The sequence below is a fragment of the Pezoporus wallicus genome, unplaced genomic scaffold (genome assembly GCF_028554395.1).
Source record: "Pezoporus wallicus isolate ANWC-B61680 ecotype Strahan unplaced genomic scaffold, APGP_CSIRO_Pwel_v1 contig_2012, whole genome shotgun sequence".
Classification (NCBI taxonomy): domain Eukaryota; kingdom Metazoa; phylum Chordata; class Aves; order Psittaciformes; family Psittacidae; genus Pezoporus; species Pezoporus wallicus.
In genome coordinates, this window is record NW_026639840.1 from 2156640 (window position 1) to 2183835 (window position 27196).

At 35.9% G+C, this 27196-nt stretch overlaps 1 protein-coding gene across 43 annotated transcripts in view; it reads right to left on the reverse strand.

Annotated features, from left to right (window-relative positions):
- The window catches only part of KCNMA1 (potassium calcium-activated channel subfamily M alpha 1), a 483481-nt gene that overhangs the window by 348481 nt on the left and 107804 nt on the right, over window positions 1-27196 (reverse strand). For all 43 annotated transcript variants that reach the window (XM_057416305.1, XM_057416302.1, XM_057416303.1 and 40 more), the window contains one exon: window positions 7224-7388. In XM_057416305.1, coding sequence (XP_057272288.1) covers window positions 7224-7388 — 165 coding nt within the window. The remainder of the gene's footprint in view (window positions 1-7223; window positions 7389-27196) is intronic.

The window sequence follows — 27196 nt, forward strand, 5'->3', positions numbered from 1 at the left end:
AGTTATAAAAATAAGGACTTCACACAGTACTTAAGATGTGGGTATATACAGATTTAAGTAGTAAAATTGTCAAACACATAACCCAAATCACTGAGGATGTGGAACATCCCTGTGGTTCCTGCCTGTGCAGTCAGACCTGGAGGCTGAGAAAGCCTCCCTTCTCTAGTTCAAAAACCTAGAGAACAATGCAAGGGAAAATATAGCAGTAGTTATTTTTGCCTCACTAGAGAGGTTTATAGGCCACACTAAACTTTCCTTAAATATACAAGAAAAAATGTCATAACCAGCACTCTACAAAACAAATCCTCTTCTCCAATAGCGCACATGCTTTATTGCTGAAAAACCAATATCAGGTTTAATTTGTAAAAGACTTGGGATATTTTGAGTATGAAAGACTAAATCACTGAAGAAAACATTCAATTTCTATTGTCAAGTCAATTAATACATTTTAGTCTAAATAAAGTCTTATTCAGATTAACTGCATCCTAAGAACAGAAATAGGTAGGTTGATTCCACAAGAGGACTGGTTGCAAGACATCACCAGGATGACAGGGTCCCACAAGGGAAAGAAAAAGAAAATTTATGAGCTCTGTTTATCTTTGAGAAAGCTTGTTAAACTCCATATTCAAATTCACAGATGTTGCATACTCAAGGTTGCTCACAATTTGCAAATCTAGTAAAATAGCTAATATTGTCAAGAACACTGCTGAAAAAATCTGTATGTATAACAAATGTACCTGTCCTCTCCAAATTCCTATCTGTCAAGTGTACCAAATTATCCTTTGAGCACCTATTCTCATTAAAGTCATAAGAGAACTGCCTTTGGAAGCAGGCAGAAACCCCACATAATTCCTGCTGCTAAATTTCACTTTGGCTGCTAGGCAACTGTAACTTATTGCAAGAGGTGGCGGAGGCTTTTTTTTTCTCCTTTCAGTGTTACAAGAATGTGAATCCTCTCCTTCATGAAAAAAAAGAAAAAAACAACACCCCCCCCAAAAAAAAAAACCCACCACACAGTATATATAGCACACTTGCTTTTTTCACAGGAAAATCTCCTATAATTACTTATATATTTAAAACTCCAATTGTTTTCCTTATTTGTATTTTTTCAAAACACTCCATCAGCTCTCAAGCAATTCACTTGAATGTAAATTTAAAAAACAAACAAACAAACAAATGAACAAAAACATGCAAAAAAATATCCAACAACCAGTACTTTTAATACCATTGCATCATGCATATTTATTTTCCCTGTAGGGTACTCTTAATTGATACGGTTTTTATGACATACTTATGGACGAGTCCTGTCTCATCTAAGTAAAAATAACTGACTTGCACTTAAGAATGTTTGAACAAGAGTTCTGCAAATTAGTTGTTTTTCAGTACCAAATGGACTTAAATAGAACTGTGATCATTTTAGGCAGATTAGAAAACCTGAAGGCTTATATTTTCATAGAGTCACAGAAAGATGTCACTCTTATCTTTCCCTGACTGAGCAGTGGGGCCTTCCAGCATTTTCAAGCTGTTCAGAAGTCAAGGCTCTAACTCTTTCAACAGTAAACCTTTAATGCACTCTGTTCACTGGATGGTTCTAATGTTCTGACACCAATTTCTCAGAACCTGTAACATGTAGACCCTGGAAAATAAGATCAATCGTCAAGCAGGGTCACAAGTCCCAAGCTAGCTCCAGGTTCTATCATGAGCTTCAAAACCCTGTTCTATCTTGCCAAAACATTTGTAAGACTTGCATTTTTCAGCCTCTGAACATGTGGACAGTCAGAACTGTGGGAAAAAAAAAATAATTGCTCTATTTCTTTTATAAATGAAGATAATGTAGCAACAATTATACATTCCAACCAAATGATCTTACAGAAAATTTCTACTTCATTTTTGATGTATACTGGGAAACTTACAGTAACTTGTTAGTTTAAGAAAGCACCTTCATATACCACTTCCCCATCTTCAGATTTTTTCAATGTAGGTAGTGTTAAGAACATTAAGAAAGGAATCTAAATGATCTTCTAATTAAATAACATAGTAATAAATTAATGTACTACAGCCACTAATTTCCCTCCCCTCTTTTCTTCTAATTGCCCCAACCCCCAAAAACGGCTTTTCTTCCTTTCTTTTGATTCTCCCAACCTAAAAACATTTTCATCATACAGTTCGTGTTAAAAATGGAACAATTTGCTCTACCATTTTATCTCCTGGATTTGCAATTGAAATTATGATTTTTCTTTGTCAGTCTAAAGGACTATCCATAGATTGAACTGTGGTAACTTCAACAATGTGTGTGTGTATATATATATATATGACTTCCTCATCTAGTAAACACTTCACCCAATTAAGGAAGTCTCTTCTTACTCAAATGCTTAAAAAAAAAGTTATTTCAAGAAGCAAAATCAGTTCATAAACATCTTTAATTTCCTGATTCCTCAGATTTATTGTGAATGCGTCAGTTCTTTAAGAAACTCAGCTTACAAATTTTTATCTGATATTTCCACCATCTACAGCATTATATAACACTTAAAATCTGTTCAGGGAAATACAGATTTACTTTGAAGTGCATTGTTTCCTTTTATTGTTATTACATTTATGCCACTCAACATCAGCTGCAAACAGAACTGCATAAGTTCAATTAGCATGTTCTTAAATCATACGCTTATGCAATTTAATATGGACACATTTTTTAAAAGTATGTAAAATCTTAATCTGCGTTCCTTAAAAGCAAATGTCATATTTTCAAATGCTGTGCCACCAACAGCATTAAGTTCCAGTCGTGCTTTTAAAACTTAAAGAACGTGGAGAAAAAGGATATTCTGACTACACAACTGTATGCACCATGCCTAGCCAGCTCAGTTTTCTGCCTTACTTCAGTAAACCAAAAGGGTTTCTAACTGAATGACATTCTGGATCACACTGCAAACATCTTCCTCCAAAGCCTGCCCTTCAGACAGAGCTGAGTAGTATGACTATTCCTTTGTGCATAAACCAATTCTGAAATGTCAAGTGTAGAATTTAGCTCCTAAAGCAGTAAGAACGTAATATTAGCACAATTTCATGTGCATGACACTTTAATATCTATTCGATCTCATCGTGCTGCCATTAACAGACAAGAATTACATGCTATGAGACACGTAGCTGGCATCATGATAAAATAACTGATGGTCAAATGGTTTGAAAAAATTTCCAAAATTGGTTTCAAAATAGTTTAATTATTTAGCAAGTAAATTTCCCATTCTTGTTTCTCATGAGGCTCCTTCCCCAGAAACAAATTAAAATTACTCCCAGAGACTGAAAAAAAAAAAAAAAATGGAAATCTGCTTCCTAACAGTTCTCTGATAGAACTAATACAGAGATACTCTAAGGAGCTGAAACTGGCAGCACTAACTTTTCTGTGCTCAAAAAAAAATAGAAAGAGTAGGTGCAAACAAGTACTGTGTTTTACAGAAGAGCACCAGTATGACAAGCTTCTGTGCCAGAGAGACAGGTGATTCTTCCAGTGTTCAATATCACTTCCACAGAGAATGTGTGAGACTTTTTTCTATATACAGAGATTAATTTGCACAATACCCTTACCACTAGCTTCACCTAGCTAGCTCTAACATGTGTATGTAAAAATTACTGCCAAAATTTAAATGACAAGCCTGCAGTTCTTTTCCACAGCAAATACTGCTGGCATGCTCAGACATCATTCACAAGTTTTACAGAAAGCTTCAGACACTTAAATTGGTTGATTAATTTTTATTTGAAACAGAACATTTAATTGAAGTCAAAAGCAACATATTTCAAGGTTTGAGAAAGTTTTAATTTCTCCTCTCTTTGTTTAGACTTTAAACTTAATTCTTTCTCTTTTATCAATGGAATGGGAGAGGAGACTGAGATGATTACGTCAGTTACAGAACTCTTCCCTCTCCTACAACCACCAATGAATTAAATTGTTTTAAGAAAACTAGTGTGGAGGGAAATCATCTGTTTCGAAGATTTCAGAGCCTCTATTGTTCTTGGGAATGGGTTTAATAATTTCACTAACTATCCGTAGTGAGCTGAATGATCAGATCTTCAATAACAAGCAACATCCCTTTCTTTCCAGCAGATGAAATGAAACACATGATTTGAAAAATATCTTTTCCAAAATTAGTTTCAAAGTACAAAAAAAAAACAAAAAAAAAAAAACTTTTACATTTTGGATTAGTTCTACAGCTACAGTGTTGAAGATCGTCTTCCAGTCTGCATTTTAAAGGCTGCCTACTGATTTGCACCTATTGTCTAAAGAAAAAATGTTTGATTTTACAACAGAATCAGGCAAATGGTCTTATGGTATTGGAAAAGTCCAATTTTGTTCTACAACTACACAGATGTGAAGCTGTGACCCCTAAAAATAAATTCTGTCCTGTATTTTCCATACTGATGGCTTTTAATTTCTTTACCTGTGGGTAGCCATGAAGTTTAAATACTAAAGAGGTAACCAGAGGAGCAGCAACTATACAAAATATTTGTTCCAACACTCACAAAGCATCTGGACAAACTGATCTGATAAATTAGGAACTTGGTTTGTAAGGTTACTGGGGAAGAAATAAAAGCTTTACCAGACATGTCAAAGATATGGTGACAGACTTCAGTAGAGAGGGGTCTAAAAAAATATTCCATTTCAGTTCCACAAACAATTGACATTCCACTAATATTCTCTTTGGAGCAAATTACTGTCCAGGTAGAAATAATGAGAGGTTTTTCCATGAGCAGAAAACACAAATAAAATTCTACTTTACACTGATATCTGCTCAACACTTAGGTAATTTGTCTCTTGCACTTGTCAAATAAACCCAGGAAGCAGTTACACAAAAGCCTTCAGGTAACTATGCTGAAATGAAGGTCAATTACAACTCATTTCCCAAGAGTTCACCATTTTCAGAAGACCGCTTTTAAAACTTCTTTTGTAAACCCTGGATGTATAAGATTGATCTTATTTTAAATTCTCAGAGTGTAAATAACTATCATTTCTTTAGCTGCAGGTATCTCACACTGAAATTTTTATTTCATACTCCTGTAAAGCCACCAGTTCACTCTTCTTCATGGAAAGAAAAAAAAAAAAAAAAGAAAGAAATGAAAAATCTCAACATTGATTCAGAAATCTAATAGCTGGCAGGAACACGCTGTGTTACGTTAGTAAGAATTCATAAGTCATAGTATTTTCAAAAAACATATTTTGACAAAAATATTACTTAGCTACATTTTATATCTCCAAATTATGTGAATATTCTCTGTAGCCAAATGTTCATTGAAGCAGTTATCCTTTAGCAAATATAACCATAAAGTAAAATTAAAATGAACAGTCAAGGTTCATAGTGGAAATGGTCCTCCTAAAATTACATCCTGTCAATTCAAACCCTGAAACTGATGAGTGCTATATTAAAATAAATGCACCTCCTTTTCTAAACTGAGTAAAATTAAATGACTGCATACACTACTTATTTCTCAGATGGTTACCCATACTAATGAGCCCAGATGTGTACAGTACCTGCTATTATACCTTGAAAAGAATATAAATATTCTCTCAGAAATAATCTGACTGATGATGTTGGCCAGCTCTCTACAAAAACTCTGGAAAAAAAATAGTCCCTTATAAGATGCAAGAGTAAATCGTAAGAAAAAAAAAAAAAAAAAACAAACAAAAAAAAGAAAAACAAAAAAAAAAACAAACAACCAACAAACCTAAACAACACACACCCAAAAGTAATAACCAGATCATCAGATGGAATTGTGCAAGTTCTCCCAGTATCATACACAGTAAAATGTCTTCAATATTTTAGGATTTGACCTTGATTGTTTGCATGTGTGCTCACATACAACTCAGTAAAAACAACACAGGCCAATTTCTGATTGTAAAGCTGGTAGCATAGGACTATGGGTTTGGGTGATTTGTAGCCTTCAAACCTTAAATTGGAATAAGAAGTGTGGCTTTAAGATTTGTCATTTTAGTGCTGAAGATGTCAGGAAAACATGCAAAAGATCGATATGTTGCTTTTCGTAAGATGATAAATATGTCAGTTTCACTTAGAAGTCACACAGTTGTAACAATGGAGCATGCTTTCAAGATATTGATAAAACAACATTTAACATTAGGAAATGGGCAAAAGGTATTTTTAGAAAAAAAAAATCAAAATAATATTCTCGCAGAATTAAACTAGACAGTAGCAATTGAGCCACCTCAAATTTTCAGTGTAAAAGACTAGACTGGGAGGTGCGTCTTCTTTTGGTTTCCCTCCTTTGCCTCCCTCTGCCCAAATAATTACTGTATAGAACAGAAATGACTAACACTAATGTATCTCCTCCCCAAAGCAAACAATCAAGGACAAAAATTCTGCTTTCAGTTTAACCCAAACTAGTTTCAAAGTCCCACTGGGATTCTTAGGACTTTCAAATCAGATTTAAATCACTTGAGCTGTTAGTTTGTAAGTACATGCATTCTAACAAGGAAACTAATCAAAACCACACAGGAGACACCATTTAATGCAGTGAACTCCAGAGAAAACACTTGACAATTTGAGTATGATTTGACAATGCTATAAAATAATCATATTCAAATTAAGTGAAAACTATAAAGTTTTTTCAGTGGAAATTTAAACCACATATTATCAATATGCAATTTCTGACTATTTACTACATAATTGTTCACATGTTTGAAGGACTTCCTAAGTTAAGAAAAAATAAAGAGAACATAAAATCATTACTAATCTATTGAAAGTACCACAAATCCCACTGCATAGCCAATTCTAGCTTGTCTTTGTTTTGCACTTCTGACAACTACCTACATTCCAAACACTGCCTATTTTCCAAGTTGGCTTCCATTTTTGCTAGCACAATTTTGCTTCTGGACAAAATAGGCCTATACTTTTGTGACATGATACGAAATTACTAAACTCGGTGTTTGTAGCACAGCTCATAATCATGGTGCCAGAATACTGAAATAGTCTGGGGGTTGGGCTGGAAGTCAGTTTTTCTTACTTGCTGTCTCTGCTTCTCTCTTACTTGATGTCTCTGCTTTTCTCCTGCAGTGGGAATTAGTCTGCTATTTTACTTCTACAAGAGAAAATTGGGATTGACTTAGCACTGAGGCAACAAACCAATCAAAAATCAAACCAATCCATATCTGCTGGGATATAATGTTTGTTAAAAAGAGGTTCTTTAAAATAAGAATGTAGAAAAAATCATAGAAAACTTACAAGTACTCTGCCAGTTAATGTCTGGGCAGATATCATGACTCCTGCCCAATCCTTCACGGAGGTCATCCATCCCACTTCTGCTGCCACATTCTCCTCTTTTTCATCTGTTGGTTTGCAGGCCCCATCTGCCTGTGTATCTCCACCACCATTGATCTTCTGGGCCTCCTGCAAAGTATTTGGGTTAGTCAATTTTAAGCAATTTGACAGTGAAAGTGAGTGTACAGCTGTGGTTATCAAATACCCTGAAAAAAGCAAATAAGCCTTCCTGGATTACTGCTAGATGAAATTAAGCACCTACTTGGCCACATTTCTTTAGAAATAACAGAAACAGAAATGTTCTATCAGGTTCCATACTGTCTACTAGATAATAATACTCCTCTTAACATTACATCTTAAAACCATATATTTGCATCCAATAGGCTGTACTTCTCTTCCATATAAGAAGCATATTTGCCAAAAGAATCACAGAATCATAGAACAGTTAGGGTTGGAAAGGACCTTAAGATCATCCAGTTCCAACACCCCTGCCGTGGGCAGGGACACCTCACACAAAACCATCTCACCCAAGGCTCTGTCCAACCTGGCCTTGAACACTGCCAGGGATGGAGCATGCACAGCTTCCTTGGGCAACCCATTCCAGTGCCTCACCACCCTCACAGTAAAGAACTTCTTCATTATACCTAACCTAAACTTTCCCTGTTTAAATTTGAACCTGTTATCCCTTGTCTTATCACTACAGTCCCTATGTATGCAGCCCATGTATACAGTCCCTATGTATGTAAGAGCTATGTATGCAATTTTAGAGCTACATATAAATGAGTTTTTCACACATACACTAAAGAACCTTTTGATGTATTAGTTCAAACCAGTTCATACTAGGTATCAACATAATCTATGTACAACTTTAATTTACTATCACTAGAATTAATTACCTGAGCAAACCTTCACTGAGAAGTACAATGTCACAAGACAATAATTATCGAGTGTGAAGGGAACAAAATACACCATAGAGAATCTGCAGGGAGCTTCCACACTATCCGTGAGCCAATGTTTCAATGAAAGTGTTTAATATATCACAGGAATTCTTCTGTCAGTAAGTGACTCTTGTAGAATGGAGAAGTAGAAATTAAAAAGAAGCCTCAGCTGCACTAAGCTAACTGATGAGTCACATGCACTGGAATTCACATCAGTCTTGCATGGATGCTGCAGTAAGGATGTTGTGCTCTCTAACTGCCTGCCATGTCCTACAGTCATGGATGCTGCACAGAAAAAGTCACTGGAACCGATAGGAAAAGCCAGCCTAGATTGTACAGTGTTTAAAACATATTATAAGAAAAGTATCAGACTGTGCCATAACCCATGTCTTCAGTAACAGCATAATAGTAATGACTTCCTGAATACTTGATGAGTTATGCTAAACAAGCACAGGGGAGGCAGCAAAATTCGGTGCTGAGGCAAATATTAAGCACTTGAACTGTACCCATAGATTTACATTAGTTCTTCAAGCACTCTGTATGGACCAACAGCTTGAAACATCTTATTTATAGATTATTTGCCTACAAGTCACTAAGCAGGAAATTAATTGCCATTAATTCCCTTTTAGATATCCATTATACAAGCAATGGATGTTTGACACAGGTTCAGTGATTGTTACTAATATCAAGGTCAAAACACATAGCTGTGAGACTGTCTAAAGGACACAGATGGACATAAACGTAAGGGCATTTCCCGAGAGCAGTACTGAACTAACAAAGTAGTCACACTGAATCTGTCAGCAAGGGATAGCAGAGTAACACTAAAAATGTAACACGGAGACCAACAGTTGTTTTTGGAGAATCTCAGTATTGCTACTCAATTAGCTTATCAGATTATTCTCTGTTAGACTCTATGTGGGCTCTATCTTCTTACTAGCAATTATAGCACAGTGCATAATGTGGCTATATCAACAGCAACAAATTATTCAGAGTTGCAACAGTAATTCAGTACTTCCTAAGCAAATAACCAGACAGAAGATAAAAGCTACTTTGTATTTGCATAACTGGACATCATTTCCTGGCAAATTTAGCTACAGTGAATCAGATGTTTTGCACTCAGCATCAAAAGATGAGTACTGCATGGCACACTTAAAGAAACAAGCTCAATGCTTAGGACAGTGATGTTTCCAGAAGGGTAATGCTTAAATAGGGATAATTTGTGACTCATTTCATGGGGCTATTCAGATCAGCCCCAAAGAAATTACCATCATCAGTGTTTCAAATATAAACAAGGAAGGAGAAACCTAACCTGGATTTTTCCTAGACACATCTCCAAGGCCCTGAGGGCATCCACAGGCCTCACTGACGCTCACCGCTCTCACCAGAGTCTCCTCACACCCTGCCTGTTGCCCAGGATGCCATTTAAGCCAAGCCCAGGGCCACCAGCTCCCCACAGCCCTGTCCTACCAGCCACAGGCCCTGCTGAGCTGGACCCACCAGCTCAGCCAACACGTGGCTGGTTCCCCTGATTGGGCCTGATTCTTGTCCTTACTCACAGGCTCACGTCCCAGGCTGGGCCCAGCCTAGCCCTAAGGAGTTTCCTGAGGCCCAAGCTGCCCCACTCCTTAGCTGGGGCAGTGCGACAAGGCTCATAGCCAGCCTCGCCATCCCCAGCCTGCAGAGAGCCCCTAAGCGCCACAATGCTGCAATCATTCTGTCTGCTTTTTGTAACTGTTAGAGCTTGTCTTTCATATTGTACGTGCCAGATTCTATTGAAAGGTCCTCAGCATAACACTGGGCTTTTATACAAGGCCTGGAGAAGAGAATCCTGCATGAAGACCTCATAGCAGCCTTCCAGTATCTGAAAGGGGACTATAAGGATGCCAGAGAGGGACTCTTCATCAAGGACTGTAGCGATAGGACAAGGGGTAATGGGTTTAAACAGAGGAAGTTCAGGTTAGATACAAGGAAGAAATTCTTCACTGTGAGAGTTGTGAGACACTGGAACAGGTTGCCCAGAGGACCTGTGGTTGCCCCATCCGTGGAAGTGTTCAAAACCAGGCTGAATGGGCCTTGAGCACCTTGGTCTAGTGGGACATGTGTCTGCTCGTGCAGGGAGCTTGGAACTAGATGAACTTTAAGGTCCCTTCCAACCCAAACCATTCCAAGATACTATCGATGTGGTTTTCATAGTAAAGGAGATGCAATCACTTCTTTCCCTCAGATAAGACACTGAGATGGTGATTAAGTGACTCAGTCATCAGAGAAGTCATTGCCAGAGCAAGGATGAAACCACAGCCCTTGATTTTTGTACCCAGAACCCCTATTTAAAATTTCAGGGATGCATACCTTGCTAAAAAGATTCATAGACCTGGATTTTGGTATAGGAAGTCACAGAACTAGTGATCATTAAACAAAGAGCTGAATGGAAAAGTTTGTTTTATGGTAGTGAATTTTTAAGTATCAAAGTTGGAAAATTCTGCTACTGTTTACATACTCCTTACATAACCCCCAACCTTCTTGTCAAGATAACAAACTGAATTTTAAATACATGATTATTCACAATTATACAAATAAAATTTCCTAGTACACAATTCACTTGGTTGAAAACTAGCTTTTGTATTTTCAAAACACAAATACCACAGAGTTCTTTTTGCTATATTGACTTTTGGTTGTCAATAGAATAGAGCAGTAAGATGTAACAGATCTATTCAATATTTGATTCTCTGAAGGTATTAAAGTCTGTAATACAATTGTACAGTTGTATTTCTGCATTTATATCACTTAGTTAAATCCACTAAAATCTCCCATCCGTATTATTTCTTAATTAAAATATAACTAGAACAATCATCCCCTGCCAAGTATCATTTGGAGCAGACTCACATCACTGACTACATTTCAAGCCTAACTCTTGCCATTTCTGCACCTCTAATTAATATGCAGATTAGTTGCTGTTATATAATATTTGTATTCAGTTGGGATACTTTCTATTTTTCATCTACACTGCTAGCTTCTGAGCTTACTAAACAGGCAGTTAAATATTAAGAAAAGTTTATTCCCAAGTCATGATACAATTGTGCAGATATCACTAAAGGAGATTCAAAAAGGCTGTTTTCATTCACATTGTGTACAAATCAGTCCTGTTATTAACTCTGTAGTCCCATTCCATTCCTATTTGTTCACCTCAAAGCACTGAGTAACCAACACCACAACCTTGAAAAAATAACCTGGCAGTGACAGTAATTGTTTAATCATTTACAGGCTTAGCTGCTACAAGTAAGGCAATACTACCTCTTCTATCCACTCTGCCTACCTGTTGCTTCACAAAGTTTCTTATTTTAATTACTTGATGACAAGAACATTCATGTATATGAAGTGAGAAGCAGTGTATTTTGTGAAATATATATTTCCTGAACTTAATGACAAAATGGAGGAAAAGGCATAATAAGAAGAAGTGTATAGGAATCAGGAGCTCACTGTTCTATGAATGGCTTGATATGGACCTGGACCAGAAACTTCAGTGTTGCGCCTTATATTTTCAACAATAATTATCAATTTAGATTACACAAGTGCTGGGATGCTTAAACAGAGTTACCTTAGGAAAGCAGATTTCAAAAAGGGAAAAGACAGACCAAAAGAAGTTCATTTTTGAAAATGTAGTCCTGCCTGCTTCACTTTATGTCTTTCTAGAATATCTGTGCAAACACAGAACTAATGCACAGATACTCTGTTCAACACAGTGCAGAACAAAATAAAATCAGGTAACTATTATGAAAACTTAAAACATCTGAGAATAATTTGCCTTTTTATAAGCCCTAAGAAAAAATAAAAATAAAAAAAAAGGACAGAATGAAGACAACCTGGTAAGCACTCTCTAAACATGGTACTAAAAAACAATTGGTCTCTGGCTAAGACATGTTAGAAAACATAAGAAGCAAGTAGTTAATGTGGGGGAAAAGAACCAAGTTAACATCTGATGAAACAAAGAAAATGACTTCTGATATTCTTGCTGAGCTAACCTTTAGGTAGTTAAGAATAGCTAAAAATCATGAAGTATTAACTATAATAACAGGGCATCAGTCACACCCACATCATACAAGAGGAAGCAGTGTGCTCGATTTAAGCATATGTTTAAAAACAGTAATACCAACAGAGCAAGCCCAGTACCAGCCTAGAGAACATGAGATGAGATGAGAAAGGGCCTGCCAGAACAGCAGTTGCACCTGTTTTGAAGCAGTAATAATACAGTAATAAAACATAGCTTGGGGAAGTTAGGGAAGAATTACTTTAGATGATGATGCCAGCAACTTGAAATTTTATCTCTGTTAACTGCCCCTCAATTAATAGCATTGCATTCCTAGACTCTGCGCTTTAAGAATTTTTTTTGTATCAGATCACTAACACTTTCATACTGTCCAGTCTTACACACTGGAAATCTCTGGTTATGTTCCATTCCTTTTCATCCATCTGCTTCCCCAAAGCCACCAACAGATGATGTGAAGAGGAATAGTTTTGCATATGTTTCTGTTAAGACCTCTAAAACATCGAGTTTAAAATTACTAGACTTCTACCAGTAATTCAATGACATGCTCTTGATACATTCTATCACCATTCTGATAACTCTGAACAGCAGTCTTAAATTTGTATAAAACCATAATACTATGCTGCATTCTTAGTAGCTTGGCAATGTACAGTGTATGTCAAGACAGCAGGTAACTGAATACATTGCCAGAGCAGATGTTCTCCATCAGGTAAAGTTAACATCTGTAGCTCTCCTCTTAATAAATAGTAAGTACCAGTTCATCCAGTGTTAAAAACAAGCAAAACAAAGAAACCTGAAGCAGTTCACCTGTTCTACCACACTGTAGAAAACACAGGATTTGACTAGAATAACAGTAAACAAAACAGATGAGAATGTGAGAAATAAACAGTTGTATGAAGATTTACAAACCTCTTTGAAAACAGTCAGTCTTACAGGAAAGGGAAAGCAAAGGCTAAGAGAACTAAATGTGAACTAAGAACTACTCCCTCTAAACAGGCCTATCCACAACATTTCTTTGAATATTAGGTCTTAGTCAATATTAGGTTACATTGACATCAACTATTACACTGCAGCTACGGTTTGGCTAGTTCAAAGCATTAATTATTGATACCCAGAAAAACATTATTCCTCTCACTAAATAAAAGGAAACAGAATGATCTGTGGAAAACATGGCTGACGAAATAGCCAAGCATTTTGCTTTCATAAAATATTCACAACCTATGTAATTTAGTGTTTGCAAATTTGGCAGGTTAAGGCAAATTAAGCCCAAAATAGATTACAAAAGTTTTCTTATTAGCTTAAGACTGAGATGGTAAACTCTTATGAAACTTCTTGTTTTCTGCATTCCTGCAGAAATTCTGAGAAGCTCCTTGCCAGTCCTTACAAGCAGAACCTTACTTTTTGTGCTGATCGGAAAAAAAAACAAATACTTCACTGTGAAGAGTCTAGGTTCCGAGACTTTCCTTTTTAGATTCCCTTTTACATTCCCTTTTTTTACCAGTGACCAGCTTCTCTATGGCATTTATGCATAACTCCAGTAATCCTGACAGATACTTTTTTTCCTGTGCCCTTCACATTTCTGGTATGGGTCACATGTATAAAATCTCTTTTTCATGTCATTGTTTGACTGACAAAAACTCCTGCAATAGAGGAATTAATTCTAAAACCTTGACCTAAGAGCCAAGGGAAACTAGATTAGTAAAATAACGTATTCCAGCCATGATCCCACAAACAACATAAAATACGTGAAATTAAGGAAGTGTTCCTGGGTATGGCTCTCACTTAAGAATACAGAACAGAGATACCCACGTTATCCAAAATCTAAATAAGATGACTCAGTTCAAAGTTCAAAAATGTAGACATGCTAATTGAGGTGTTACAATTTAACACCTTCATTGATCTAAAGCAATTTCTGAATAACTGGAAAGCTGGCTGACTGATTTCCATGCTAGAACTGGGAGACATGTTGAAGCCCCTATTCTGCCACCAAATTTTTAAAGTCCTCAGACTCTCTACATGTTTTCACCCCACAGCTACAGAAAAACAGTTGATTCTGTTGCATAGGGACCTTATAAAGACAAATACATTTAGGATTTTAAGTGTTTTGGTATTACACAAATGGCAGATGATGCAGGTATAGTGTAAGGAATCATAAAGCAAGACACAAAAAACATACTGGTAAAGATTGTTAGACTAGTTATACAAAATAACTAAATTTACAAGATGGAAGTGTAAAAGGGAAGCAATGAGGAAGTCCAAGCATTACAGGGGAATGAAAAAGCTTAGTCTTAATAATGATACCAGATAAGTAAAAACAGATGATAAAAAGTCATTACAAACATGCATGCATTCAAGAGGATAAATGAGGTGTTTTTTCAGTAACTTATGATTCCTCATTAAAGTTAACAACAGTTCACAGAAATAGTTACATAAGATTTGACTAAATGTTCAGAAGTTTTTATGAATAATTTCATTTACATTTATTCATAGAAATAAATAACTTCAGTTTTCCTTTGTTACTTCCCATTTTATATCAGACCACATTTATAGAAATAAGCAGTGAACTTGTCATAAAACTATATAGCAAGTTAACTCACTGCAATACATAAAAAACTAAAACAGGGCAAGCCACTGATGTACAGTATTCACTGAAAATATTTCACAAATTGTCCAACTAACATCTATCCATAAATTTAGTTTCCTTTTTTACAGTCAGAGCATTATTTATTAATTTCCTATACAAAGACCAAATTAGCACATTTAAATAGTCCCTGAATACCTTGTTCAATTATAAGGTAGCAGATAATATGGTAAACAAGGTGGTGAAGCATTGGCATAGGCTGCTGAAGGAAGCTGTGAAAGCTCCATCCCCTGGCAGTGTTCAAGGCCAGGGTGGACAGAGCTTTGAGTGACGTGGTCTAGTGTGAAGTGTCCCTGCCCATGGCAGGGGTGCTGGAACTAGATGATCTTAAGGTCCTTTCCATACCTAACTATTCTATGATTATATGACTTCATTTTATTAATGGGGACACTAAGTTTAAAGGAAAGCAGACATGTCATTATTCAGTGGTCCCTACATAATGTCAAAATAGGTATGCCAGGCAGATCCAGTATCTGAAAGAGGCCTGCAAGGATGCTGGAGAGTGACTCTTCATTAGGGACTGCAGTGATAGGACAAGGGGCAACGGGCTTAAACAGGGAAAGTTTAGGTTAGATATAATGAAGAAGCTCATTACTGTGGGGGTGGTGAGGCATTGAAATGGGTTGCCCAAGGAAGTTGTGAATGCTCCATTCTTGGCAGTGTTCAAGGCTAGGTTGGACAGAGCCTTGGGTGACATGGTTTAGTGTGAGGTGTCCCTGCCCATGGCAGGGAGGGTGAGTGGGTGGAGCTAGATGATCTTAAGGTCCTTTCCAACCCTAACTATTCTATGATTTTACGATTAGACAATTAGTATGTAAGACAGAATATTATTCTTTACCTGTCTTCTCTGTAGTTCAAATATTGTAGTGAATTCTTTCAATATATATTTTTAAAAGAAGTTTAGGGTAGCCATATGAGGTCACTAATCTTCAATATAATAGAAACTAAACCTCAAAAAAAAAACAAACAACCAAAGCATATGAGTTATCCAAACTATAGAAAGGGAAGAGATCCTTAATGGAAAAGGACAAAGTAGAGTAGAAAGGTGCATGCATTTTGTTTCTTCCCACTGAATAGAAGATAAATAAAAGAAAGCATATAATTGAAAATAAAATTGACATTATCATGAAATGAACACTTCCATATTACCTACAACCTATTGACTGATTAATCCAGGAGAAATTGCTGCCAAAGATGACAAAGCATTTTAAATATATATATTCAGTAAAAAACCTGAAAAAGAAATAAAGACAATATTTCACCTACTGTCTTCATACTTCACTCATTTTTGTGATGATATATGATTCATTACAATCCAAAAGGCTCAAAGTGCATCACGAATGTGAGTAAAAGGTCTTAAAAATTAAGGGGGAAAAGAAAAAAAAAAAGTCAACAGTGGGGAAATTACCTAAGTTATTTATTTTGATTACAGGAAGTACTTTAGCTGATTGCTTATAATTTTGTTGTTGTTAACATGAAGTAAAACCCAACTCCATTTCAAGGTTTTCAATCATCACCTCTAGGGACTAATTTTACTACTCTGAAAAAATGAAAAATACATTGAAAAATAATGCACTTGATTGTACCCAGTTTTAAAAGAAGAATCATCAGCAAATATTTTATGATCTATATGATTTAAACTATGTGAGTAGCTTTGCAAAATAATTACATGGTAAAATCTCAAATAAGAAAACTACAGCAAAAACTATTCTTTGCCAGGAATATTCAACATCATTCAAAGGTTCCAAAGTAGGTTTATTTCACTATAAGATATATACAAATAGAATATATTTTAAAAAAATATCAAACTGCTTTGTCAATAAAATTAAATTTTGAAAAATCTTTTCAGTGGCATACTTCTCTCCATCCTGCTCAATTACAAAAGAGAAGGCTTTCCTCTCATAGCGAACAGTACACTTTCTTTCATTATACTACCTCCATGATATGTTCTTACTTGTTAGTATCAGAGGCATCTGAAAAAAATGCAGACTGGATTGTTGAAAGGAAATTCTTCCCCTCTTCTGTTTATTACAGGATAGGAATTCAGCTAGCATCAGTGACTAAAACTGCTGCTCAAAATCACCTCTCCGATGCCCCAAGATCACAAAAGTCTCCATGGACTAGGAAAGGCATTGTACAGCTTAAGGGACAGAGACTCTAAGCACAAGGTATTCTAACTACTCCAAAACTGGAATCTAGGTCCTTGCATAAAGGAATTAACTACTCCCCTCCTTGAAGTGCAGAACTCCTTAGAAAACTTGGTGACAGGAATTTCAGATTTGGTTAGAATCAAATATTTTCACATGGGAGGAACAGTCTTAAGCAGTCGTGGTTTCTATTTTACGCTAAATAACATATTATTAATATTGTGTAGGAATTGTTAACCTTCCTCAACACTGAGCCTGCCAAATAGAATTTATTTGCAATTATAACTTTATAAAGAGATTAATCATTTTTTAGACGGTTTTATAGTTAACAGGATAAAAGATGAAGGTGGGAGACAGCAGAACAAAAATAACTGAGCTATTCACAAATATAACTATTTGTAATATCACAAAACACATGGATCAATGACAATTTGAAGAATGCTAGAGAATCATTCTGTTAACTGCCAAATTGGACAAACCAGTCATCTCTAAGGCCTTTTTTGATTTAAGGGTAGTATTGTTTACTGTTATAGTATTAAAATTATAAAAGAAATCACAGCGAATTAAAGGCAGCTCTCTGTATGATGTAAAGTCACATCTAAGCCTTTACTGACGTAGGAAATTAAATTCTAGTCTGCAGCAGATAAATATTTGAGGAACAGCAGGTCAGCCAATAAGTAATTAAAAATACTTAATAACATACAACACTTCTCACCACAGAGATTACAGAGTGTAATGCAGCTTTCAGGCTGGAAGAACTTTTCAGGGGAATGATTCAGAAAGCACACAAATGTGCAGGAATCTGGAGGAAATATATACAGCAGATTTAACTGCAAAACAACAGTTTTAGTGAATACTTTGTAATAATTCTATTAAACTAAACATTTTCCCCTAAAGGACCAGTCATGTCACACTGTAAGAAATGTGTAAGTGCTAGTATTTAATCAAGCTGCTAAAACCTCATTCATCACTTACTGCTATGGAAAAACTGTGTGTAATCTGAATCTCATTACTTCCTTGCATAATTGATTAATACAGAAAAGTTTTTGACCTAAAAGAAGAAAAATTCCTTGTAGATAATTTTAGATAACATAGTTTTGTGTCACTTCTCAGACACTAAATATTGGCATCCAAATAATCCAAAGCTAGTACTTGTAGACTACCAATACAGCAGCTGATACATTTTTGATGCAAACAAACATACCAGTTCCTGCAATTTCATACAGACTGAAATCTAAGGCAGAGAAGAGAGGAAAGCTAAATTTTTGTTTGACTTTCATACTAAAGTTTCATTAATGGTTTGCTTTTTTAGGCCATAGAGAATGAGAACAGGCCCAGTGAATTCTCTTTGACTTAACCTCATCATTTTATGCAACAGGAATAATTGTCACAGAGATCACCACCTCCTTTTCTGTGAGTACCAGTGATGCACTGCTAGGAACTGATGCATGACTATGACATTGAACATAGCCTTTATGGGCAATCAGAAGTTGGACTGCTAGGAAATAAAGATACATTGTGTCCATTCTTGGCTCTCATAACACAAAGAATTATATCTAAGTCTTTATGCTCCTGGCAGGATTGAGTCTGCCTGTACCAAAACTTACAGATGGATCTCCTACTCTGACAGGTCATTTCCTAAACGAGAACAGCAGCTCGTTTCCTCAGAGGCGTGAATTATTAGAAGGCCTTGCAGAGTTGCACTAGTTGCACAGGTGAAGTGCTTGTTCCATCTCAGGAATTTGCTGTTTCGGGATTCAAGATTTATCCAACCAGCAAATACTGCATATGTCGCACAAATATGCTACCTATGAATAGTCACTCTCTCTATAATTTATGCATGATATAGCAAGCAGTTACTGCCCACTGATCAGGACAGATAAAGAATAGAAGTGAAAGGATAGGTCAATTAAACTTCTTAGCTCTTTTTCTAAAATTAAGTAATAGTAAGAAACAAATTAAAGGATAACAATTGTTAAAATCATCACAGTGTATTGAGTTTTATTTTGCCTAATCTTCAAGGGACCAGAAGTTGGCAATGATCAGTAATAAATTAATTAATTAATTAATGCTAATATGGAAATTTCAATCTCAAAAAGAGGTGGAAACCAACCATGCCTTTTGCTTATATCTTGCAACTTTATAATAATCTGGTAACTTTATTTGAGGGCCTAGAACTCCAGGGTTTTTTCTTCTAAATTTTACATAAATTATTCCATTAAGAGTTTGAAGCAGCATAAAGATCAAACAGCTCATCAAAGCAGGTTGTCACACTTTACACTATACACAAGCTGTGTTTTACAGAACCTACTCATAAGCTTGAAGCTTTAGTCTTTCTTCATTTCAGTGCAAGCAATTATCTCATGCAGCTTCCAAAGATGCAGGTGTCTCCCATAATTTAAATGTGAATGAGATTCATTGACAAACACATCCAAGTATTACATGAAGCTAAAAATTTTACCTTTACTGTTTCTTAGAAGAGGGCTTGATTAAGCCCTAGTAAAGAAAAAACAAGGAATGATTCATATATCACTAATTGATATCTTCCAAATATCTAACTCTAGTTTATTCAGTAACAAGACATTGAAGTAATAAATATACTAAGAGGATGCATTTGAGAAATGCACTTTGAGAAATAAATATATCTCTGTATTTCAGATTCAGCTTACGGAAATCAGAAGAAAAAAAAAACAAAAAAAAGCACAAACTGTAAGATCAGCTTTATTTTTCTTTTCAGTTAAAAGTATGGGTTTTATCTTCACAGACTAGTCTATCAAGGAAAATGGGATCTACAAGTTAAAAAGGCAGAAGTCATATGTAACATGATTCCCAGTTTTTCTGCAGATACACAGCTCTAAGAAGAGTATTCAGGGATATTTTTCTTCCTGGTCACTTTCTAAATCCCGTCATAATGGAATGAAATGTGAACAATCCAAGTGCTTGATTTTATTAACACCTGTAAAATGTTCAATATACTAAAAGTGATGTGTAATACTTAAGTAGTCTTGCTTTTGATTACTATTGATGCCCATACTGACACCCATTACTGCCTTCTTTTACTAGCTAAAAGCATCTAGTGGTCCTCACCACAGGTTGCAAAAGACTTCCCTTCAATAAAATTAACTTCCCTTGAAGAAGGAAGCTTTTACCTAAAACCAAGTCATATATCATATTTTTGTACTGTGCTGTTTTAATAAAATTTGACTTCAAATCTATTTTAAAGGGTACTCTGTAGAAAAAAAAGTCTCCTTATTACAGATTGGATCAACAGAAAGAGCTATAAAAATTCAAATGAAAAAATATGTTGCTTTAATTCAGGGTGGGTTTTTTTTCACAGGATTCAAAAACGGTAAAACGACTCTATTTTCTCTAAAAGCCTACCACTATTGCTATATGAATTTAAATTTGAATCACTCAGTTACACATAAATCTTTTCCTGTACTGATTTCTGCTCATACCATAGGAAACAAAGCTATACAAAAACAAGCTTTCCAAACTCCACCTCCATTTTTTTAAAGCAAAAATGTTTTACATGAAGTTCCAAGCAACTACCCAAACCAGAAACTAGTGTTAATACAAAAGAAAAACATGCAGCAAATCTGTAATTGAGATATCTTCCTTTTTATCAGATTTTTTCCTAAAGCTATTAGCTTTGTCCATCACATGCACCAACAGACCTACAAATCCATAGTGCCTCTCGAGGTCAGAAAGTGATTTTTGTGAGTGGCTATTTAAGTACACAACACCTCATTAAGTCTCCTGCTCTATGATCTCCACCACCATCTGTGCAGTAATGGCACTAAATGCAGTTTCCCTCTTGCCACTAAACAACTTTCTGAAAACAGATCCTATTCAAAGAGAAAGGGGAGAGAGAATAACTGGACCCTCACACTCCCACCTCCCACAGCTCTACTCTCACCAGAAAGGTCTTGGGTCTGTTTCCTATAATAATCAGCTATAGCGCCTGACAGCATATGAAAGCAAACCCTGTGAAGTCTGTAATGTCTTTTTTAAGCACAGCACCAACCAGAAGTGGGGAAAAAAAAAAAAAAAGAGCATGAATTTCACTACTAGCCCCCTCTCTGGACACTACCATCTCAAAGGTTTATAGCCTCAAAAAAGAGACTGTAAGTGTGGTAAAGCTCCAAGTGAAATGAAATTCACAGTGGTACCACATTTTCATGAACTATGGAAGCACAGGGTTTGGACTAATGTCAAGTTGAATATGAATCAGCCAAAGGGCCAACCAACATGCTGCAATGCATCAAGCACAGCATCGCTAGCTGGCCAAGCGAAGCGATTGTCCCACTCTACACTGCACTAGCACAGCTCCAACTCAAATACGGTGTGCAGTTTTTGGGTGCCTCAGCACAAGGACATCAACTATCAGAGTGCGTTCAGAGGAAGGTGACCAAAAGGGTGAAAGCTCTCAAGGAGCAGTTGATTCCTGTGAGAAGCAGGAAGTTGGACTCAGTGATCCTTATGGGTCCCTTCTAACTTGAGATTTTCTAGGAGCCTATGATTCAATTACTAATCTAATCTTCAATCTAAACCAGCCTTTTTCTAAACCAAACATTTCATACACCTTTCTAATCCTGCTCTCCTTATACACCCAGGACCTCTCACCCTGTTAAGATGTTTATCTTAACACAGCAGTGACTGAGAAAGAAGCCTCTGAGTTTCCCATTAGTTCAGTAGAAGGTGTCTTGTAACAAAGAAAAATATGCTGAGACACATTTTTCATCTAAGCCATTTATTCAGGAGATGGGAAGGTATCATCCTTAATCCTGTACTTTCTATTTGCTTATTTGGGTGTGGGGCTTTTTTGTGAGGTTTTCTGTCTCCCCAGTCCACCTTCAATACATACATAACAGTTTGTCATTTCGTGTTTGGCTCAGAGCCTCCACTTGCTTTTTGAGCATCTTCTATTATTGCCATTGATTGTGGTGGTACTGGGTACTGAAAATATGATCAACAGTAGCACACATACTCCTGGATGAAATCTCACCAGCCTCTAGGGGTGACAGAAGGTGTTTTTGTTATTTCTCCTACCTTGTAGGAACTAATACACAGGGAAGGAGACAAAAGCTGAAAGCAAGAATGACAGCAGGAATAATATTATGGTCCAATGGACACTAAAGTCACCACTTACCTAAATAAGGCTATCATGGGAGGATACACATCAAATTACCAAAAAGGTTACACAGCCTTTCAGCTTGATGAAAAGGTTTCTTTACTTTTTCTTTTTTTTTTTTGGTAGGAAAAAGAAAAAAAATAATTGTAATATAAAGAAATATGACTAGAAAGAGTCTAAAACCCAGTGGTGTGTTTGGCAACTGGGACACTGGAATAGTAAAAGCTACCAGATACAGTAACCAGACTCCTGAATGATGATGAATGGTACACTGTTTTGGCTGTTTAACTGGAAAGGCAAACGTATGGGAATTCCTGAAACAAATACTCAGACACAGTGTGCTGATGTAGAGCTAATAGGAATTAGGAAGAAAATTGAACTTCTAAAAATTATGTAAAATCAAATTTGAATAAATTCAAATTTGTAAGATTTGAAGCCTGCTTAATTTCTACTTCTGAAAAAAAAAAATTTTGCTTAGTAAATTTAGACTTAAAATATAAGAATTTCATAGTAAACTCAGGCCTCATTTTGACAGGCAAGATTTCTTCTCAGTTAGCAAGTCCAGCATTCAAATTCTGTCATAATAGGAAACTTGAACACTAAAGGGATCCTCACAGTTTACAAGGCACGTGGTTTTAGTTCATATGGTGAAGGGACGTTTTTCTTAAGATATATTTAATGCAGCACTGAGCTTGAATTTTTAAATATATTTTGAAATAATGACAATTTCTGGAAGAAATTAAACTGTAATCTTTTACATACACTCAATATAGCCCCTATTTTCAATGTTATTGAAAATAAATTAAACATTTTCTTAGTGATTCTAAGGGATAAACTGAGGAAAGATTCATACACTGTGACATTTTTTCAAGCCACAAAGACTCCTATGCTAGCAAGTTTCTAACAGATAATCAGTATTATTCTAAAACCAAACTGTAGCGTATCTATGTTTGTTCTGTTTTGAGTGTTTTTTTTTTAAGTTACATACAGACTTCATTTTCATATGGTGCTTTCCAAACAGTCTATTCAGTTCAGTTTGACCTTCATTTTCAAAGATTCTTAAAAAAAAAGCTTTAAGACAGGCCAAAAAATGGCTAGAAGAATTAAGGGCAATAGAATAATCAGTCCCCACAAACTTATCTTAGAAGTAGCATTAGCTTCCCAACACAAGAGAGATTCCTATCTACATTACACAATTAATTCACTTTGTAGGAAGAGTATCAGAGGTGCGAATACAATTTTCTTCCTGGTTACCAACTTACGCCACAGCCCATACTAACAATTAACTTACCTAAATTAAGGGCCAATTTCTTGCAAAAAGTTTACAGACCTTGTAACAGTTAATTCTAGGTTATTAGACTACAGCTTTGAGTCTGCTTCCTGATGTCTTGGACACCCAGCATCCCAGTGAGGGTGGCATGACTGGCTTGCTGTGCTCTAGGCTCTGAAGCTCAAAAGAATGCCTTCATTTCTCAGAAACCTAGCAACAGTGATATCTAGTAAAATCATCATCAGTCACCAAAAAAAAACCATATTTTTAAAAATGCATGATTTTCTAATGTGCTCTGCACTCCTTGTAATCACCAAGTTCTGCTGGAATCAAGTGGGGCAAATTTTTCATCAATATAGCCATATTAATTATGACAGTGAGAGCCTTGTTGAAAGCCAGACTCAAACTGTTATTAGGTAAGCTGTTCATGAGATGCTGAACAGTGGAAAAAACATAAACTGACTACTTCACAAGAAAACGTAAGGCTAGAACTATGTACAACTTGCATGCAAGTCCCAAGTCACTTCAACCATTCTCTCCCTCATCCTTTCAGTGTGGGTTTGTGGTTGTGTCAGTTTTCTTACAATTAACTCACTCTCACATACATGCACTCTCCAGGGATTTTTAAAAATCCTGATACATGAACTACTTTTGATAACACTCTCATTCACTGAAATGCAATCACCTTTGCTGCTAACCACAGATACAGAGCACAAAACTGACAAAAGAGAATCTAGTGGTGCTATTGCCAATTGTACGGACCATAATAGAACATTACTAAACTAAAACATTACTTCAAAAATTGACTTCTGACTTCTATTAAGCCTGAAGTTAGTAAAACACCAGTTCTGTATTTGGTAACTGATGACTAAACAAAAGTGAAGTGACTGATTTTGAGAAGGTATTCCTATTGAATCAAGTCTTGCAAAAAGTGCTTATTACGAAAAACAGCCCCATAAAAATACCATGATACTCTCAAGGATGAAAAGAGATTCTAGCATAGATTTACGTACAGATTAGATAATAGAACATCTTGGCCAGGATGTATAAAGGCACATTCCCCCCAGACAGGACAAAGAGTAGGGCTCAATAAATGACTCCATGCAACTACCATAAAACTTTATAAACTGTATTTTCTTTATCTACATTGTATTTGAGCCAACACAGACATACTAAGGGCAAAATATACACCCAATCTCTACCACAGGAAAATCACAAGCATTCTATTTACTTGCTTTTTTGCACAGAAAACATTATATACATGGTTGCATTTTGACTTCTTCCACTGCAACTCAGAACTATCTATTCTGCTGACCGCTTCGCTCTTTTTATGGGACAAAAGCCACTGTCATAAAATCATATAGAAAGTTCACATTGTTTCAATTTTTTAGTTTTAATACTTCACAAAAGAATTGCCATATTCTTTCTCTGGTGTTTTCAGAACTAAAATAATTCAAATTAGTAAGTGCCCACCAGTTTATAGAAACAGATCAATCATTAAGCTCACTTAGTTCCATGGATTCAGTCTGGGAACAGAAATGTATATACTAATTACAACAGTAATCCCTGTAGTTCTGTTAACTAATGCTATGTAATGACTACTAGCCTACGTTACTTCCGTAGGACTAAAGTAAATGAAGTGTCTTTGGTTTTGTATACATGATTTTAAAAGTTCTGTGACTAAATACAGAGATTTCAGTTCCAAAGGAAAATCAGCTACTTATTACACACAGCACCTATTTAAAATACTTAGATAATTTTACTACAACTGTTTGGAAGACATTCACAAGTCTCATGACCAATTTTCATTAAGCATAACTTGGCAGCTTCATTGTTTCTCAATTCAAGAGCTGATAGATTGCTATTAGTGCAAACAAGAACAGATAACTGAGTTAACACCTGGAGGGAAGAATTGTTGCGCTTTCTTAGGATGGTCTTAGGAGGGATTTTAATTTATATAAATAACGGCCTTTACACAGATCACAAATAAAGCTATAGCAAATCCAACACTAGTTACCACCTGTACCTAGTGAAACAAAACTTTAAAAAAAAAAAAACAAACAAACCCAAAACCCTGAAAATGTTTAAATATATGCAATGCACAAAGGTATTTCCAGTTTCACAGAATGCAAGCTACTTGGAAAGTGTAGCCTTTATGACACACTACTTTGTATAAACACTCTTGTTGCCTAATGTCATGGTTTAACCCCAGTCAGCCACCCAGTCTCTCACACCCCCACCCCCCCTTCTTGCCCTCCCCCTGCTCCCGGAGGGATGGGGAGGAGAGACCCTTTAAGAATGGGTACCTCTCCTCTTATCTCTATAGCAGAGTAAAAGGAAACTTCCTTAGCCTGGGTAAATCTCTTCACCTCTCAGCTCCAGTCCCTACAACTCATCTTGTATCTTGATTATTGTGCTGTAACTTCTTCTTCAGTTGCCAGTAATCTAAAACTACAAGCTATGGTTCATTTATTATATCAAAAGTATTGCTAATTCACACTCCAGAACCTTACAGACATTTTTAACATGCAAAAACACCATATCCCAAATGGTCCCATAGTCTTTTATTTAGTAATGGTCTATTATTAACAAGATTTACTTGTTTTATCAACAAGTTACTACTGACAGTAGGACAATAGCAGGGCTGTAAATAGGATAACTAGTTTTACTTTTTTTTTTTTAGAACACTGAGAAAATACCAATAGAGTTGCCTATTTATATTTGTTTCTGGCACGGAAGTACAGCTGGTTTGTATTTAAACAAATGATGAACAAATTATTTCAGGAGAGAAATGATGGTGCAATCAAAACAAATAACAATGTAAGACTTAAGTTTCATTCAAGCAGAGCAAACAAATCAGCCAGCAATAGCTCCAAGTTACTTGGAGCCCGTTACAAAGTTTACTTATAAAAATGATTTTAAAATACTGAATCAAGCATCTCTGGGCTTGAACAGCCGCAAAACCTCTCCTGCTATCAGTATACAGATATGTAAAAAAAAGAATTATCACATTTTCACTTAAATGTCTGAGTTAAAGGGAGTTAATAAAGTTAACTAGCTACCAGAAGTTCATCCAAAAGCATTATTCATGATATATTTTCTGACTATTCTCTTAAGATTGCTAGCATATACCATACCAGTACACATAGAATATCATAAGCACAAAATTATCAAAAAATACCTAGCCAATCAACATGCACAAAAATACTCAAACACAGATCAGGAACTGGTCATGCTTGAGGGAAAAAAAAAAAAAAAAAAAGTCAGCGATAGCTACCTGTGACCTAAAACATCCACAGAAACTCTAACATGAATTCCTTGTGGTTGATTGAGTGGGATTTGAGTTTGTTTTGTTCAAGATGCAAAGGATGAGCTTTAAAAAACTGCATCAAAACACAGACGTCTTTAGCATGATAGATGCAATGGGGAATTCTTTTCTTTCATAATAAATAAAAGTTTTACTACATAATACCTTGTATTTCTGGTTTTAAAGAAAGGTCAGATGCTAAAACCTATTTAAGAATAAGGGAAACCTTTCCAGTTTTTAGCAGTCTTTCAGTTCACTCTGTATTATGTATAACTCACTTCACTTGCCAGGAACAGGTAACCAGAAGAATTGGACACTTCTTTGTGATGACCTGATCTTTTGTTAGATTTTGGAATATGGGAAAGAGCTCATTCTTTCAGAACACAGCTTTCTCCTGGTAGCATCAACGGACACTTGAAAATGCTAACAGAAGATCAATACTATACACTGTTACGGTA